At 39.7% G+C, this 20,152-nt stretch overlaps 1 protein-coding gene across 1 annotated transcript in view; it reads right to left on the reverse strand.

Moving 5' to 3' along the window:
- The window catches only part of cftr (CF transmembrane conductance regulator), a 58,413-nt gene extending 44,807 nt beyond the window's left edge, over positions 1-13,606 (reverse strand). Inside the window, exons 1-7 of the mRNA XM_063004614.1 lie at positions 13,554-13,606; positions 11,383-11,493; positions 9,416-9,527; positions 7,054-7,269; positions 6,845-6,934; positions 880-1,043; positions 350-475 (exon numbers count right to left, since the gene is read on the reverse strand). Of these exons, the coding sequence (XP_062860684.1) occupies positions 350-475; positions 880-1,043; positions 6,845-6,934; positions 7,054-7,269; positions 9,416-9,527; positions 11,383-11,493; positions 13,554-13,606 (872 nt within the window). The remainder of the gene's footprint in view (positions 1-349; positions 476-879; positions 1,044-6,844; positions 6,935-7,053; positions 7,270-9,415; positions 9,528-11,382; positions 11,494-13,553) is intronic.
- Between the last annotated feature and the right edge of the window lie 6,546 nt (positions 13,607-20,152).

A 20,152-nucleotide genomic window follows, 5' to 3' on the forward strand; every position in this document is an offset into this window, starting at 1 on the left:
TGCAAGTTCCACACAGAAAGGACCCGGTCCACCCCACCTGGGGATCAAACCCAGGACCTTCTTGCTGTGAGGTGACAGTGCTACCCACTGTGTCACTGTGCCGCCCAAAATTTGGGAGCTTGTGTTGCAACCGAGGGTAGTCAAGTTTTACACTAAATGTACTTTTAAATGTACTGCTTTTGTTTGTGTGTTCCAGTCTCTAGATTCCGGTTGTTTTCAACTTTAAACACTTAAAACAGAAACTGACTTGTTGTGAAGGTGGCATCTATGGCATTTCAGTGGTATTCTGCCACCCCTTCTGTCCCAAATGTTTATCTGTAAAGACTACAATTTACTATTTTACTCTTACTGTCTGATGTTCCCAATGATGGTCTCCATAATCTCTTCCCATCCATAGGCTTTCACTGAGTGCAGGTTCTCCATGATCTCTGAAGTCAAAGCCAAACGCTTATTGGTGAGCTGTATTCTTTGTGTTCTGTTCAAACAGAGAAGAAACAAAAGAAAACATTTAAAGAGGGTAAACATTTTCAGGTCATCTGGCTGTGCTCACTGATGCCACAGGCTAAGAAAAGTTTTCCCACAGAGAAAAAAAACTGAAAATGAAGACAGCATGTTGTCTGAACTGAGCGTAGCTCAAAAGATGCCAGTGCCAGCCCGGCCTAGCTTTGTTTACATTTTTCAAAAGCACAAGGCAAACCAAGCTAATGATTAGAACAGATGAACTGAGCTACCTGTACAGACTCATCACTGAACATGCCCGGTGTAAAACATGGCTGGAATGTAGATATCAGTGGGAGAGGTAAAATAAAAAGCAAGAAAAATGTGCAAACCTGAGGCACAAATTACTGTGGTACTACGAATATAAATAGATGAACTTACTTGTAGGGGCCCATTTTATGAGACAGGCAGGCTTGTATGACACCCAGTAGTGAGATTGCAGCAAGGGCACAGAAGCTATTAAACTCAATAAGCTCCCATATTAGTCCTACACACAGGATGCACTGCAAAGGAGAGATCCACACAAAGTGTGCCATGCCTAGGCTCTGTAAGACAAAAAGATTTAGATTAACCTTTATTATTATCTTATGTGTCATGGAGATGCACACTGAGAGGGCACATACAACTACAGTGGTACCTTGAAACTCAACGCTTGCCTTGAGCAGTGTGGTAAAACGTCATCAAAGTGTGAATATGAGACGAATCTGCATTTGTGAGTTTGCATGTTCTGCCCGAGTCTGCATGGTATTCCTTCGGGAGCTCCGGTTTCCTCCCACAGTCCAAAGACATGCAGTCAGGTCAATTGGAGACACAGATTTGACCTACAGGTGAATGGGTGTGTGTGTATGTCTGCCCTGCGATGGACTGGCGCGATGGACTGTGTGCCTTGCGCCCATTGAGAAGCTGGGATAGGCGCGAGCACCCCCCTTCCCCCAACTGGATAAGCGGTTGAGAAACTGAGTGAGTGAGTGAGAGAGACTTTTGTATTTTTGTAGCTACAAGCTAAAATTCTAAATAAAAAAAACGTTTGAACAGTCAAAAAAGGACAGCAATGACTTTTTGACCTGTATTGAATTGAAAGATGACATCTGTTTTATTTACATGTTCAGCATGTAGCAGACGCTTTTATCCAAAGTGACTTACTGTGGCAGTATATTGTCTAAGCAATTGAGGGTTAAAGACCTTGCTCAAGGGCCCAACAGTGACAACCTGGCAGTAGTGGGACTTGAACCAGTGACCTTTTACTTACTAGTCCAGTACCCTAACCACTAGGCTGTTGTCCCTGAATTGAAAATGTGTTTACATAAAAATTTTAACAAGAAGACATTGCAGAATAATGCATAATGCATGTGTCATGTTTTTACAAATTTATCAATTACGTTATCATTAAATTTATCAAATACGTTCATCATTAATAACTAAACTAATAAGGCTTACAGAAACACTGGCTGTGTTGTGAAAATACACCCTAGATTTGACACATTTAGGGATTTCAGAAATGTACCCTTACACCTAGGTAACCCTGGAGGCAAACTATAAACTCTTTGGCGCTGTTTGGCACCCAACCTGCCAGCTGCACCACTGTGCTGACCTTAAATTATTGAATTATTTTTTACAATTATTATTAATATAATTTTTTTAATGCATTTTCTCCCCATTTTCCTCCCGATTTAGCACACTCAATTTGTCTTCCGCTGCTGAGAGATACCCGATTGCATCCGAGGAGAGCACGTCGCTGTACACGCCTTTTCCGACACGTGTACAACCCTCCTCTTCTCGCCCATGCACTCTTCCGCCAATCAGGGTCCTTACACAGCGTATGAAGTACCACCCACCCACACATAGTCCGGCCCCCACCCTGCAGATACGGTGGCCAATTACATTTACATTTATGGCATTTAGCAGACGCTCTTATCCAGAGCGACTTACAGAAGTGCTGCCATAGTAAACATTACCTTACTCTAGTTAAGTAAACAACAGTCCAAGAACACTCAGTTGGTGGTTATTATTATTATTTTTTAATAGTGTTAGTAAGTTAGTACAAGTCAGCTTAAGTGCTTGGTAAAGAGGTGGGTTTTTAGTATTAGTATCTGTTAGTATCTGCTGAAGGCACTGCCAATTATGCCCGCTAGATGGTGCCCAGCCGACCGGAGGCAACGTCGAGTTTCGAACCGAGGAGTTCAGAATCTCTGCGTTAGTGTGCTAGCAGAATATCCCGCTGCACCACCTGGGTGGCGCCGCATTATGTTTTATAAAGGAATGAACTGAAATCTTTAACTGTTCACTTTCAGTCTCAGTGTTATACTGCGGCCTGATCTGAGTGGTGGCTTAGCGAGAGAAAGATCTACCAAATCTATCAACAGTGTCTACATCATAGCCCCATCAGAACACATGCGGAACTGGCAGTATCTGTGTGTGTTTTCTCAAACGAAACAGCTTCTCACTTGTACATTTAATGCAGGTGATAATTGCTTCAGAGAACTTGCAATGTGTATCGACATTCGGCACCCTGGCTCAACCTTTTTGAAGGCTTCCAGAGTTCAGCCTCTCACTTCTCTCACTGTGATGTTCACCCAGTTTAACAGAATCTGATTTGAAATAGCTTTTTTACTTTTAAAATTAAATTAAAACCTTTCAGGTGTGATGTGAGAAGTGTTGGTTTGATTTGATTTGATTTGATTTTATTGAACCATTTCATATTTTATAAATAGATACAATACCTCCTATAAAAAACTGAAACAGTCAGGGATAACACAAAAAGTCCATAGACTTATTTCCATGGTTGTAGTACATCAATGCTTTAATGTGGCTCAGTAACATAATTTTTCAGGCCTAGTTTGTAAAATGTCCAACTGTATATGCAGGTAAACTTTTATTTACTTTCGGGTGCTCCCGTATACAGGGGTCATCACAGCGGACCAGGTCCACATACCTGACTTTTGTTACACTAAAGCACAGTCTTTACACTAAATGCCCTTTATGACACACCACTTCTATTTTTATCCAGACTTGGGACCAGTACTGAAAGTACATTGACAAGTGCACCTCCTAATGCCTAGGCTGTTTCAGCCATCACCCCTTTCTCGGACATAAGCCAAATCATGTACATGCAACATCACCGCTGAGATTCGAACCCCGGATCCCTGGATCTCAGTATTGGGCTCGTGTACATGTGGCAGTGTATGACACTCTTGTAATTCTTCTATTATATTACATATTGCATATACAGTATATTTATTACCTACCAACATTGTACTGCAAAACTTACTTAATATTTTTTATGCACCTTGAGCCTATTTAATTAATAATTCTGTCTGTCTGTCTGTCTGTCTGTCTATCTATCTTGCCCTTGTGCCACCCAAGAGCCATATGCAGGTAAACTAAAAAAATCTATCCATCCATCCATCCATCCATCCATCCATCCATCCATGCATCCATCTATCTATCTGTCTATTTTACCCTTGTGCCACCCAAGTGCCATATGCAGGTAAACTAATAAAATCTATCTAGCTAGCTAGCTAGCTATTTTACCTTTGTGCCACCCAAGTGCCATATGCAGGTAAACTAATAAAATAATGAAAAAAATGATTTTCAGACATAATTTTATGTCTGACATTCTGAAATAAGCAACAACCAAAAAAAAAAAAAATAGAAAAAAAAAAATTGTACAGGCTCCAAGGTACATAAATAAATAAATAAATAAAATACTTAATTAGGGTGTTTGATCATAAATAAATACAGTGAGGCCAAAAAGAATTTAGTCAGCCACTGATTGTGCAAGTTCTCCTACTTAGAAAGATGAGAGAGGTCTGTAATTTCCATCATAGGTACACTTCAACTATGAGAGACAAAATGAGAAAAAAAAAATCCAGGAAATCACATTGTAGGATTTTTAAAGAATTTATTTGTAAATTATGGTGGAAAATAAGTATTTGGTCACCCACAAACAAGCAAGATTTCTGGCTCTCACAGACCTGTAACTTCTTCTTTAAGAAGCTCTTCTGTCCTCCACTCGTTACCTGTATTAATGGCACCTGTTTGACCTCGTTATCTGTAAAAAAGACACCTGTCCACAGCCTCAAACAGTCAGACTCCAAACTCAACCATGGCCAAGACCAATGAGCTGTCGAAGGACACCAGGAAGAAAATTGTAGACCTGCACCAGGCTGGGAGGAGTGAATCTACAATAGGCAAGCAGGTTGGTGTGAATAAATCAACTGTGGGAGCAATTGTAAGAAAATGGAAGACAAATGGGTGCCATTGATAATCTCCCTCGATCTGGGGCCCCACGCAAGATCTCATCCCGTGGGGTCAAAATGATCATGAGAACGGTGAGCAAAAATCCCAGAACTACACGGAGGGACCTGATGAATGACCTGCAGAGAGCTGGGACCAAAGTAACAAAGGCTACCATCAGTAACACACTACGCCGAGAGGGACTCAAATCCTGCAGTGCCAGGCGTGTCCCCCTGCTTAAGCCAGTACATGTCCAGGCCCGTCTGAAGTTTGCCAGAGAGCATATGGATGATCCAGAAGAGGATTGGGAGAATATCATGTGGTCAGATGAAACCAAAATGGAACTTTTTGGTAAAAACTCAACTCGTCGTGTTTGGAGGAAGAAGAATGGTGAGTTGCATCCCAAGAACACCATACCTACTGTGAAGCATGGGGGTGGAAACATCATGGGGCTGTTTTTCTGCAAAGGGGACAGGACGACTGATCCGTGTTAAGGGAAGAATGAACGGGGCCATGTATCGTGAGATTTTAAGCCAAAACCTCCTTCCATCAGTGAGAGCATTGAAGATGGAACGTGGCTGGGTCTTCCAGCATGACAATGATCCCAAACACACCGCTCGGGCAACGAAGGAGTGGCTCCGTAAAAAGCATTTCAAGGTCCTGGAGTGGCCTAGCCAGTCTCCAGACCTCAACCCCATAGAAAATTTGTGGAGGGAGTTGAAAGTCCGTGTTGCCCAGCGACAGCCCCAAAACATCACTGCTCTAGAGGAGATTTGCATGGAGGAATGGGCCAAAATACCAGCTACAGTGTGTGCAAACCTGGTGAAGACTTACAGGAAATGTTTGACCTCTGTCATTGCCAACAAAGGTTATGTTACAAAGTATTGAGTTGAACTTTTGTTATTCACCAAATACTTATTTTCCACCATAATTTACAAATAAATTCTTTCAAAATCCTACAATGTGATTTCCTGGATTTTTTTTTCTCATTTTTCTCTCATAGTTGAAGTGTACCTATGATGAAAATTACAGACCTCTCTCATCTTTCTAAGCAGGAGAACTTGCACAATTATTGGCTGACTAAATACTTTTTGGCCCCACTGTACTTAAGTCACCCTTGTAGTGCAGTAACAAAGCCTTTTTAAAACTGTCAGACAGTTTAAGCATGTTATAATAAATAAAAAAAATTTCATTTCAGGGTTACAGCAGGTCTGGTTTTGTTGGGAAAACGCCAGGCACAAGGCAAAAATACCCAGGACATGGCATCAATTCATCACAGGGCTTCCGTCATCTTCCCCCAGACATAGCCAATCACATCTGTGTAGATGCCCATCCAGGTGATAGCACTGCTAAGGATCAAGGTTCAAACCAGATTTTGGTGGTGGGCTAGCTTAATTTATTGCTGTGGTACCCAAGCACCCTATACATGGTAGAATTGATTTTCATGTTCATTTTTTAAATACACCGATTAGGCATAACATTATGACCACCTTCCTAATATTGTGTTGGTCCCCCTTTTGCTGACAAACCAGCCCTGACCCGTCGAGGCATGGACTCCACTAGACCCCTGAAGGTGTGCTGTGGTATCTGGCACCAAGATGTTAGTAGCAGATCCTTTAACTCCTGTAAGTTGTGAGGTGGGGCCTCCATGGATCTGAATTGTTTGTCCAGCACAGCCCACAGATGCTCGACTGGATTAAGACCTAGGGAATTTGGAAGCCAAGTTACCACCTCAAACTCGTTGTTGTGCTCCTTAAACCATTCCTGGACCACTTTTGCTTTATGGCAGGGTGCATTATCCTGCTGAAAGAGGCCACAGTTATCAGGGAATATCGTTTCCATGAAAGAGTGTACATGGTCTGCAACGATGCTTAGGCAGGTGGTACGTGTCAGAGAAACATCCACATGGACACATGGCAGGACCCAAGGTTTCCCAGCAGAACATTGCCCAAAGTATCACACTGCCTCCGCCGGCTTGCCTTCTTCCCATAGTGCATCCTGGTGCCATGTGTTATTCACTTCACCTGTCAGTGGTTAAAATGTTATGCCTGGTCGGTGTATATAATTTTACATTCATTGACCCATTTGATAATCTATGTGTTGTACTTGCCTGATCAAACTTGCCCAGATTGGCTGACATCAGGCTGACCAGTTGCCCTGTGCTGATCTTGTCTAGAACACTACTAGATAGCTTCAGTGTCTTGAGATCAAAACAAAATAAACATTATTTGTTACTGATTTTTTACAATTCACTTAACCTTAACTATACAAACATGTATCTAACAATGCTAGACTAAAAACATCAGTGGAATCACTCACCTTTTTATAGATTAAGCTAAAGAGGGCAATGCGGATCTGCATGCCCAGATGGTGCAGCCCAAACATGGCAGGCTGCAGCAGAAGAAAACGGGCAATGAACAGCAAGCCAAGGCCCAGGGCCAGGAAGTAGCCCTGCTCTCGCTCTGGTTCATGGTACGGGTCGAATGAGGCTATTATTCGTCCCAAGAGCTGTGGCTGCACACTTTTTGTGACTTCCTGCACAAAAGCATAGCAAATTAAGACCATGTTAACTTAATTCTGCACAATGTGCTTAATGAAAGCAATTTCCCAGGCTTTTTAAAATGCTAATTCTTTAATGTACCAAATTTGTAGTGTATGTTTCTATGTACTGACTAAATAACTGAAAATCATATGTGCTCTGTTCCAGCAACTGCCTTTAAACTTTAGACTTTAGAGGTTTTTTTTTTGCAGGAGAGCCGTGACTAACAAACGTTCCCTCCGACATGTGTGCTGCAGCCGGCTTCTTTTTCACCTGCACGAGACGAGCTCATATGCAGATCTGTATCACACACGGAGTCACGCACCAATGTCCACTATCCCCCGTCTCTGTGCAGGTGCCAATCCCCTCTAGCATTATCCACTCCTCAGAGAAGCCAATCATTGTCTGTATAGGTGCCGGCAGCAGAGCTGAGATTTGAACTCATGTGTTCGAGATGTCAGCTCTAGTGTGCTAGTTCATTTTGACTTTTTTCTTTCTTTTTTCACATTGAAATGAATGTTTACGATAGTAATCCATTTAATACATTAGTTGTAGATAAAAAACGCTAAAACATGAGATTAATGTACCCCTAAACAAAAATTTTATTATAATAATTCTAATAAATATTCTATAGTTATTGTAGTTATTCTAAGAATATAATTATAAGCAATTTTTCCCCTAATCTAGTCGTATTCAATTACCCTGACTGCGTTATGCTTCACCTCAACCAATACAACCCTCCACTGCTGACTGACGAGCTTCACAACTGACACACGCCCCCTCCGACACGTGTGCAGTACCGACTGCATATTTTCACCTGCACGAGGCGAGATCATATGTGGATCAGCCTTGTGCACAGAGAGCCACACCCTGATCAACACATTATTCCCCAACTCTGTGCAGGCAGCATCAATCAGCCAGCAGAGGTCATAATTGCACCAGTTATGAGGAACCCTGGTCCGGCTCATCCCACCCTGTGAACAACAGCCAATCGTTGTTCATGTAGCCGCCCAGCCCAGCCCAGCCAGATGGCAGAGCTGAGATTCTATACGATGTATTTGAAATACCAGCTCTGGTGTGCCAGCGTATTTTACCGCTGCACCACCTGAGCGGCCTAATTATAAGCAAATTGAATAATAAATAATCAAAGTACACTTAGTGACAGTGTTCAGGCACTTGCTAATTGAGTCTGCTAAACACACATTATATAAATGAACTGTATATTAACAGTTATAACAGTTATATATTAACTGTATATTAACATTAACAGGGAAACCTGTTAATGCGTTCCATGGTTCTGTGGAACTGCATATATTTTAGGCTAATGTAAAATAATGGGGTTGTTTTTGACACTTATATACTGAAAATAACACAAATATAATATAAAAACACTGAAATAAAAAGCTGATTCTTACAATTTCTCAGAATCTCGAGCTATAACACAAGTTTAAAAGTGAAACAGTGAGGAAAATCCAGCTAAACACAGATACATGTGGAGCTTTCAAAGTGAATCTGATGGTTATTCCACACAAATGCAGATTCGTCTCATATTCGCACTTTGATGACGTATTACCGCACCGCTCAAGCCGAGCGCTAAACAAAGCGACTGTTCATTGTTAATTTGAAATTAAACAAATCCATTTTTCAACAAACAAACTGAACATGTTGAGTTTAAGGGAAACGTTGAGTTTAAGGGTACAAATATCTCGACAAAGGGTGTTGAGTTTCAAAGATTTTGAGTTTAGGGGACTGCTACTACTACTACTAATAATAATAATAATAATTTACTTTTGTGCTACACACTATCTGTTATTTGAATGATTTGTTTTCGGTTACTCTAGCAGTAAGTGCTATTGTATTTTACCTAAACCCGCATTCACCCCAAGAACAATGCCAACAAAAGAATCATCATATTGAAGTTAGTGTTAAGGACATGAGCAAAGTCACACCTGACTGTGAGCTGCACTGTGATGTAACACCAGTGGAGCAGCAGTACCCGAGAGCTAACACTTTTTGCGCAATATACACAAAACATTTTAGTGTTTGTTCCTGCATGTACAGAAACATAGCTGCGTCTGTACAGGTCCTTGCAAAAGAAAGAGCAACATATTCATTTTATAAGCATCATTTTTAAACACTTACCGCCAAATAGAGAAGAACTCCAAATAATATGAAGGGTCGAAGAAAGCATTTGGAGAGCGCTCGTAGAAGGCTGGGTTTTTTCTTCGCAGAAATAACTTCTCTGTCCCATTCTCTGCACATAGAGAAACAGTTAAACAGCTCTTCACATCCTCCTATCCACTGAAAAATAGCCTGGTCCACATTGTTAAGTGGTTTTGTTAATAACCACGGTGATATTGCTAGCATTCTGACAAGCAGGGCCAGTAATGAGACTGCACCAAGCTCTTAATTGTATAAAAAGTTCAAATTCCCAGAGAACAAGCACATCTAAAGACTAAAATACTGCCCACCATTTATCTCTCACCAGGAGCCTGGCACTTTAAAAGGTCATGTTTGATGGCATTGGAACCCTAACCCAAGTTACCATATTGTTGTTGGTGTGAAACATGGCATGTCAGGGACTTTAGTGGAAGAAGCAAGGTGGCATTTACTCTGTTCTTGTTTTCCTTTAACATCACATTAACACTTTGACTCAAAGGCGTGACATTTAGACCTGCTTGAGTAACAGGACCTTTTAAACTTTTGAAAGAGACAATAGAAACTGTGCTGATGTGTCCAGGTAGCAGGTTTTCATGGTAAAAACGTGGTCATGTTTACTGTGTGAGTCACGGTTGTAGACACTTTTTGTCCGAACACTGAATCTAGAATTTAGAATCACAATAATTCACGTAGATATTTCTCATAAGATTTTCATTATTTTAACATTATTTTAAGATAATTTAACCTATTTTGAGACATTTTTACGGATTTTGCTTTATCTTGTTCAATTTATATGAGAAAATCTTGCTGTGATTGTAGATAAAGTTGCTTTTTAAATAAAAAATAATGCTAAAAGTAAGTTAAACTACAGATTATGCAAAATAGATATTGATTGATAAAACAGGTTTCATTTCATTGCAGTATGGTCATTCCCAAAGGGAACAATTGCAGCACGTTTTGTCTTCAACAATATTCATTTAGATCATTTTAGTGATTGATTTTTAGATATTAGTTCTTTAAAACATTTATTGAAAATATAGGACATAGGACTTTTTAGACTTTTTACATGTATTTGTACAAAACAGTTATTTTGTCTTTTGTCCTGCATTATAAAACCACTATTAACCATTTCTAGCTGATCAGCCATAACATTAAAACCACCTCCTTGCTTCTACACTCACTGTCCATTTTATCAGCTCCACTTACCATACTTACAATTACTGACTCCACCACAGAGTAGATATAATTAAGTGGTAGATGATTCTCAGCACTGCAGTGACACTGACATGGTGGTGGTGTGTTAGTGTGTGTTGTGCTGGTATGAGTGGATCAGACACATCAGCACTGCTGGAGCTTTTAAATACCGTGTCCACTCACTGTCCACTCTGTTAGACACTCCTACCTAGTTGGTCCACCTTGTAGATGTAAAGTCAGAGACGATCGCTCATCTATTGCTGCTGTTTGAGTTGGTCATCTTCTAGACCTTCATCAGTAGTCACAGAACGCTGCTCATGGGGTGCTGTTGGCTGGATGTTTTCGATTGGTGGACTATTCTCGCTCCAGCAGTGACAGTGAGGATGTTTAAAAACTCCAGCAGCATCGCTGTGTCTGATCCACTCATACCAGCACAACACACACTAACACACCACCACCATGTCAGTGTCACTGCAGTGCTGAGAATGATCCACCACCCAAATAATACCTGCTCTGTGGTGGTCCTGGGAGAGTCCTGACCATTGAAGAACAGCATTAAAGGGGGCTAACAAAGCATGCAGAGAAACAGATTACAGACTACAGTCAGTAATTGTAGAACTAAAAAGTGCTTCTACAGTATATGGTAAGTGGAGCTGATAAGATGGACAGTGAGTGTAGAAACAAGGAGGTGGTTTTAATGTTATGGTTGATCGGTGTATAATGCAAGCATAAAAAAATATGTTATGAATACAAACTTTTCCAGACGTTCTGCGAGCACATCTGCAGTATCTTTTGAAGGAGCTTGATATATATCTGATGGTCGTAACTTTTCCTTGAAACCCTTTCGCATAATAGGGCTCGTCCACCTGCAAACATCCAAAAGAGCCTGATTGTTAGCATCAAAATTCTGGATGTTAAATTCTATATGCATGACTTCTGTCAAACGGGGTGTTTAAGAAATGTAGTCAAAAACACTTTAATTGGAGTTTTAATACATCAGACTTACAGCAGTCTGTTTAATCAACTGCAACACTGTGGGTCCTGGGGACCATGGTTTGATTCGCCCCCTGGTCACTACCTTGTGCATGTTCTCTCTACATTTGTTTACTCTGGTTACCACCCACCTCTCAAAAACAGGCATAGGGGAAACGTCTGAGGGAATGTATACATACACTGATCAGCCATAACATTAAAACCACCTCCTTGTTTCTACACTCACTGTCTATTTGATCAGCTCCACTTACCATATAAAAGCACTTTGTAGTTCTGCAATTACTGACTGTAGTCCATCTGTTTCTCTGCATGCTTTGTTAGCCCCCTTTCATGCTGTTCCTCAATGGTCAGGACTCTCCCAGGACCACTACACAGTAGGTATTATTTGGGTGGTGGATCATTTTCAGCGTTGCAGTGTCACTGACATGGTGGTGGTGTGTTAGTGTGTGTTGTGCTGGTATGAGTGGATCAGACACAGCAATGCTGATGGAGTTTTTAAACACCTCACTGTCCCTACTGGACTGAGAATAGTACACCAGCCAAAAACATCCAGCCAACAGTGCCCCATGGGCAGCGTCCTGTGACCACTGATGAAGGTCTAGAAGATGACCAACTCAAACAGCAGCAATAGACGAGTGATCGTCTCTGAATTTACATCTACAAGGTGGACCAACTAGGTAGGAGTGTCTAATAGAGTGGACAGTGAGTGGACACGGTATTTAAAAACTCCAGCAGCGCTGCTGTGTCTGATCCACTCATACCAGCACAACACACTAACACACCACCACCATGTCAGTGCCACTGCAGTGCTGAGAATGACCCACCACCCAAATAATACCTGCTTAAAGGGGGCTAACAAAGCATGCAGAGAAACAGATGGACTACAGTTAGTAATTGTAGAACTACAAAGTGCTTCTATATGGTAAGTGGAGCTGATAAAATGGAAAGTGAGTGTAGAAACAAGGAGGTGGTTTTAATGTTATGGCTGATCAGTGTACTCAAATGGACTGGCACCCTATTTTACGTTATTAACTTTATCCACCTGTTAACAATAGTTGTGGTGGAAACACCTGAACTTAATAATAAAGCCATATAGTGTATATTATCCTTTCTACTTTGTGTAAGACATAGTAAACATTATTTATATATATTTATAAGCAAATTAGCATATTAACATTTTAACCACACTGGAAGGGCTACTGATTTTGTTAATGAAATGAAGTAAAGTGCAAAAGCCAATGGTGTTTTCATTCATTTCTTCAAATCTTACTAAATTAATAGTCTTTTATTGCTATACTGACATCCAAATTAACAAACACGTTTTGAAATTGTGTCAAATTATGTTACATTAGCTTTTTGTCTACTATAAAGATTTTGTTATACTGTTTATACCGTGGTACAGTAAATTGTCATAAAATAGCTGAATGTTTTAAATAAAGACAAGAAAATATATATTTTTTGTATCTATATCAGTTTAATATTAAAATATTTAACCTTTTTAGGTATTTATAATGTTGTGTCAGTGTAATTGCATCAATATACCATTGCTGTGTAATATAATATTACGCACAGCTTTTCACTTACCTCAGGTGTTTGGTTTTATTTGTTGTAAAATAAGAAATAGAAATATAGGGCATAAAATAAACATAAATTCACTCAAAAAAGAGTTTTCAACTGCAACGTGTTTAGTTGGTTTTATGTTTTAATTAATAAATGAAGAAAACATTTTTGGCATCAGGCTTCGTCGATGCTAAACAGATAAACACGCACACAAACTGACAGGACTTTAACAAAACAAACTTCTAACTGCATATTAATTAATACATTCCTAAAGAGGGTAAATGTAGGTAAACTAACCTCATGTAGATTCGATAAACACGGTAAATTGTGGTAAATTTGTGACATTAAGTAAAACATGGTAGTTCAGTCTTACCAGAAGAAATATCTCGAAAGAAAGCCGGCATCATCCACAGGTGATTTGTGCATCCTAAATGCAGCGCGAGAGCGCCTCGAACTACACACGAACTCTGTACCGCGTATACATCAGCTACTCCTTCAAAAATACTCTAATTAGACTTTAAATTCGGTACATTTTTATTTGTATTATTCTTTTAAACTGGTTAACTGGTGAAACTGAGCCCGAATGTGAGGTAAAACTGGAGCGCGGACTGCATGTACCTCCACAATGAAGCTCCGAGTGTAATCCAGTGCTACAGCTCACACAGCACAGCACTACTGAGATTCATTCAGTCAAGCGCTTAACTCACTGTCACAGAGCTCATGGCCTGTCACTCCCACACCGCCACGCTTTAAAGATGCCCGGGGTAAAAAAAAAATGCTGTTCAGATTGTGGGAAGGAGGTAGATAAACACATGAGCAAATGTATCGTTTGAGGAATGTCCGTGTCTCTGTGTGAAAATAACCTAAAATATACCCGACATTTTACTCAGCTTCACTAACATTATTGAATGGCTACTTGTTTGTTTGTTTATTAAGATTTTAAGGTCATGTTTTGCACTTTTGGTTACATTCATGACAGGAACAGTAGTCACTCATTACACAAGCTTCATCACTTCTCAAGGTTATATCGAACACAGTCATGGACAATTTAGTATCTCCAATTCACCTCACTTGCATGTCTTTGGACTGTGGGAGGAAACCGGAGCACCTGGAGGAAACCCACGCAGACACGGGGAGAACATGCAAACTCCACACAGGAAGGACCCGGACCACCCCATGCACCTGGGGATCGAACCCAGGACCTTCTTGCTGTGAGGCGACAGTGCTACCCACTGAATGGCTACTACACTGAAGAACAGTTGGTGTGAATACAATGTAACCGATTTTTCACACTGAAAAGTTCAAACTGAAGTCCATTTTTTGGTGTAAACAATTTGTAATCAAGTAAAACGTCGCTTTAAGTGTAAATTTAAGACAAAGTATCAATACAGAAAAGAGAAATCAAGAAACAATCTGCATCATTATGGAGCACTAATTCTAGAGAAGTGGTGACTTAGCTTTTGGTTAAGCTTTAACCTTAACCATTTGGTTGAGCTTAGTTTGAGTCTAAGTACTTGGGTACAAATAAGCTTTATTTAAATAATCTTGTTTGGGCTGTATCTACTGTTTGGTTGACGTGTTAAACTTAAAAAAATTCGTAGACGGTTTCAAGAAAACAGCCTTTCTAACCTAGATGTCAACTTGAAGCCAGCAGCTGAAAAATCATCCATAAAAGTTGTATCATTTTTGTGATCATCTTAACGGTTTGGTAGACGCTCATTAAAAAAAATACTGTGTGCACGAGTAAAAAAAATATTAATTGTTTGTTGTTGGTGTAGTCCTAAGAAACTAAGAAATACAATAGAAATACATTATTTTCTTGGTAAGACCATTAAAGGGTTAAAAATTAAAGCTATTGGGGCCGCTCAGGTGGCGCAGCGGTAAAAACACACGCTGAAACCAGAGCTGGTTAGCTTCGTTCTCCTCAATCAGAGCGGGGATCGGCATTGGTGGAGAGGAAGCATGACGCAATCGGGCAATTGGACGCACTAAAAGGGAGAAAAAGGGGAGAAAATCATAGACAAACAAAAAATTAATTAATTAAAGCTATCTTTTCTTTAATATCGATTATTATATCTACCAAACAGCCACTGTTGGCCCTAAACACATCCATGATGCTCCAAGTACACAGTATTAGGGAATGTCATTAAAACACATTTGCTTGTTTTTTTATCCATTTTGGTTGGTGCCAGAAATATTATTCTTTGTGTTCACAAAACAGGACCTTTAATAACCAAACCTAAAAGGTTTACACATTTAGAAGTTTATTTTGATCATTTGGTGACAAAATGTATTAAACACATTTTAAAACCTATGGCTTATGTAAAATAACAAATAGATGCTGTTGTAGGCAGTCGTAGCCTAGTGGTTAAGGTGCTGGACTAGTAATCAGAGGGTCACTGATTCAAGCCCCACCACTGCCAAGTTGCTCTTTTGGGCCCTTGAGCAAGGCCCTAAACCCTCACTTGCTTAGACATTATGCTGTCACTGTACTGTAATTCGCTTTGGATAAAAGCATCTGCTAAATGCCGAAAATGTAATGTAAAATGTTTTACCAGTCTGTCACCTGGTTGGAGCTAGCTGCGAGAAAAAAAAAACCTACCCATTACTTACTCCTACACAAACTTCAAAGCTTCATTAATTCTATTTATTTTCTTAAAGTAATATACAAAGCCACTTTAGTCAAAAAGCCTATTATACATTTTTAATAAAGCCTTTAATAAAATCTTAGTAGCACAAAACACGAAATGTTCCAGCTTCACCGAATACAGTTCAAGGTAATGTTACAACAACTACTGCTTGTTGTTACTGGTAACTAAATGTTGTCTCCTTTACAGCTGATAAACTTCAACTAAACTAGCTTTGTAATGTGTCAACTAATCAAGAGTCTGCACTAACCAACATACTGTATGTATTTGTTAGCTAGGGTCCTAGTTACATAGGCATGATTTTTTTTATAAATGACCAGTAAGTAAAAGTAGTAAACATTGAGTAAACATAAAAAACCTAAATTACCAAGGTTTTCCATCACTTTTTTTTATACCAAAGACATCAGTTTACTCTGTGAAAGTGGCTTGTTAAACAAAGCTTTCTACAACTAAACTAAACTATTTTTCACATAATTAAAAGATTCTACACCAATTAAAGTTAATTTCTAGAACTGTTTTCCTTTAAAACAAAACAGTGAATATATTTTAAAATATATTTATTAATGTTGATTACATCTTTAAAACTCTTCTTTATGCCTGAACTATACTTGATTTTAGAAGGTTTTCCTTTTTTATGTTACACTAACAAAAGGAGTTAACATGCTAGTGCATACTCTAACATAACAAAGTTAAGTGTATAATAAATGTTTGTTCATCCTTGAATAACATTCAGTATAACGTTATTCAAATGCTATTGAATTATGGATATTATTATTAATGTTTTAGATGTATATTACAAACTAACCATTAACATTGAATTGACTGAATTACCCACTTTATCCAGTGTGTGGAACAGTTTAGCAGGTTTTAGGTTTTTCAAATAATAAAGTGAAGCCTAAATGCTGTGCTGTACCTGATGTGCTTTTTGTCGTTGTCCCTGTATAAATAAAAGTAGGCAAAAATATCCTACTTGCTTTTTTAATATAACTAAGAAATGTGTTATACTATTAAAATGTTTTATATTTACAAACCCCATTTCCAGACAAGTAAGAACATTTTGTAAAATTCTATAAAAACATAGATCTGTGATTTAACTGACAAAGGTACAAAGAAAAGACTCTATGCTTTGGCTGACCAACTTGATTGCATTTTGTGAATAAAAATAACCATTGGTGAAGCTGAAATTTGTGTTTTGTGCTACTAAGATTTTATGAAAGGCTTTTTGACTAAAGTGGCTTTATGTACAGTGTATCACAAAAGTGAGTACACCCCTCACATTTCTGCAGATATTTAAGTATATCTTTTCATGGGACAACACTGACAAAATGACACTTTGACACAATGAAAAGTAGTCTGTGTGCAGCTTATATAACAGTGTAAATTTATTCTTCCCTCAAAATAACTCAATATACAGCCATTAATGTCTAAACCACCGGCAACAAAAGTGAGTACACCCCTTAGTGAAAGTTCCTGAAGTGTCAATATTTTGTGTGGCCACCATTATTTCCCAGAACTGCCTTAACTCTCCTGGGCATGGAGTTTACCAGAGCTTCACAGGTTGCCACTGGAATGCTTTTCCACTCCTCCATGACGACATCACGGAGCTGGCGGATATTCGAGACTTTGCGCTCCTCCACCTTCCGCTTGAGGATGCCCCAAAGATGTTCTATTGGGTTTAGGTCTGGAGACATGCTTGGCCAGTCCATCACCTTTACCCTCAGCCTCTTCAATAAAGCAGTGGTCGTCTTAGAGGTGTGTTTGGGGTCATTATCATGCTGGAACACTGCCCTGCCACCCAGTTTCCGGAGGGAGGGGATCATGCTATGCTTCAGTATTTCACAGTACATATTGGAGTTCATGTGTCCCTCAATGAAATGTAACTCCCCAACACCTGCTGCACTCATGCAGCCCCAGACCATGGCATTCCCACCACCATGCTTGACTGTAGGCATGACACAGTTATCTTTGTACTCCTCACCTGATTGCCGCCACACATGCTTGAGACCATCTGAACCAAACAAATTAATCTTGGTCTCATCAGACCATAGGACATGGTTCCAGTAATCCATGTCCTTTGTTGACATGTCTTCAGCAAACTGTTTGCGGGCTTTCTTGTGTAGAGACTTCAGAAGAGGCCTCCTTCTGGGGTGACAGCCATGCAGACCAATTTGATGTAGTGTGCGGCGTATGGTCTGAGCACTGACAGGCTGACCCCCCACCTTTTCAATCTCTGCAGCAATGCTGACAGCACTCCTGCGCCTATCTTTCAAAGACAGCAGTTGGATGTGACGCTGAGCACGTGCACTCAGCTTCTTTGGACGACCAACGCAAGGTCTGTTCTGAGTGGACCCTGCTCTTTTAAAACGCTGGATGATCTTGGCCACTGTGCTGCAGCTCAGTTTCAGGGTGTTGGCAATCTTCTTGTAGCCTTGGCCATCTTCATGTAGTGCAACAATTCGTCTTTTAAGATCCTCAGAGAGTTCTTTGCCATGAGGTGCCATGTTGGAACTTTCAGTGACCAGTATGAGAGAGTGTGAGAGCTGTACTACTAAATTGAACACGCCTGCTCCCTATGCACACCTGAGACCTAGTAACACTAACGAGTCACATGACATTTTGGAGGGAAAATGACAAGCAGTGCTCAATTTGGACATTTAGGGGTGTAGTCTCTTAGGGGTGTACTCACTTTTGTTGCCGGTGGTTTAGACATTAATGGCTGTATATTGAGTTATTTTGAGGGAAGAATAAATTTACACTGTTATATAAGCTGCACACAGACTACTTTTCATTGTGTCAAAGTGTCATTTTGTCAGTGTTGTCCCATGAAAAGATATACTTAAATATCTGCAGAAATGTGAGGGGTGTACTCACTTTTGTGATACACTGTATTACTTTAAGAAAGCAAATAGGGTTAATAAAGCTTTGAAGTTTGTGTAGGATCAAGTAATGTTTTTTTTTTTTAATGATCCACCAAAGACAGGACTTTGCATGCAAAGATAGGTTGTGGGTGCCACTTTGTTTCTAACTTTATCATAGACTTGCCAGTTAATTCAAACAGAACATTTACCATAAATAATATTATGAAAAGATTTTTAAAATCTGAAGAAATCTCAGTCCATGCAGGACAAGACAGGAAACCACTGTTAAATGTGTGTGAGACTTTTGAGCCATCAGATGCAGTGCATGACAAATCATAATTCTGAACTGCCTCAGAAAAACTATTGTCCATTAACACAGTCTACCGCTGCATCAAGAAATGCAACCTGAAATTCTGTTATGTAAAGAGAAACTCATACATCAGTTCTATGCAGAAATGCTGCCAAATTGTTTGGACACATCTCATCTCATCTCAGATCAACTGAAAGGCAATGGACAATGTGTGCTTGACTGGCCTGCCTGCAGTCCAGCTTTGTGTCTTATTGTCCAGCTTTGTCCTTATTAGGTGATCAACTTTACACTCAGAAGGAAAGTCAGTATATGTATATAAATGCTATTTTTGTTGTCTTATTTTTTACATTTAAAATAACATGCAAAAGCTTGTACAATGTTTTATTTGGCTTTAATTGTGTATTGATTGTACACTCTTGGCTTTGATTATTTATTGATTGTATTATCAGTTATATTGTTCAAGAATTATTATGATCAGTGTGAAAAGTGTGACAACCAACACTGTGTTCCTCTTGAAGTATTTATAGTAGGGTACCTATACATGCACACTAGTTACTCTTTTACCTTTCAATACTGTAGGCAGTTACAGCCCTAGGAGGGGCAACTCAATATTGCTCTTGATTTTTGAATAAGATCAACAACATCAGGTGTCCACATACTTTTGACCATATAGTGTACTCTACAAATGTTGTAAGCCCTGAATTTTGTGTAAAATGTGCTGTTTCACAGTATCATTCTTTTATTCATTTTGATTCATTTGGCAAAATACAGGAAATGACCCAGACAAGTTGCCAGCCCTTTACAGGGCAGACATACACACACACACACACACACACACACACACACACACACACACACCGACACTTAGGACAAGTTTTAGTTTCTCTAATTGGCCTGACTGCATATGTTTGGACTTGTGGGAGGGAACTGGAGTACTGGAAGGAAACCCACATGGACAAAAGGGAGAACATGCACACAGAATTAATCCCAGGCCCTTTTTGCTGTGAGGCAGCATCACTACCCACTGCACCACCATGTCACCTTCACAGTATCAGTATAGATTTATTAACACACTGGGCAGCACAGTGGGTAGCACTGTCGCCTCACAGCAAGAAGGTCCTGGGTTCGATCCCCAGATGGGGCGGTCCAGGTCCTT

This window comes from Trichomycterus rosablanca, chromosome 11, assembly GCF_030014385.1.
Source record: "Trichomycterus rosablanca isolate fTriRos1 chromosome 11, fTriRos1.hap1, whole genome shotgun sequence".
NCBI lineage: Eukaryota > Metazoa > Chordata > Actinopteri > Siluriformes > Trichomycteridae > Trichomycterus > Trichomycterus rosablanca.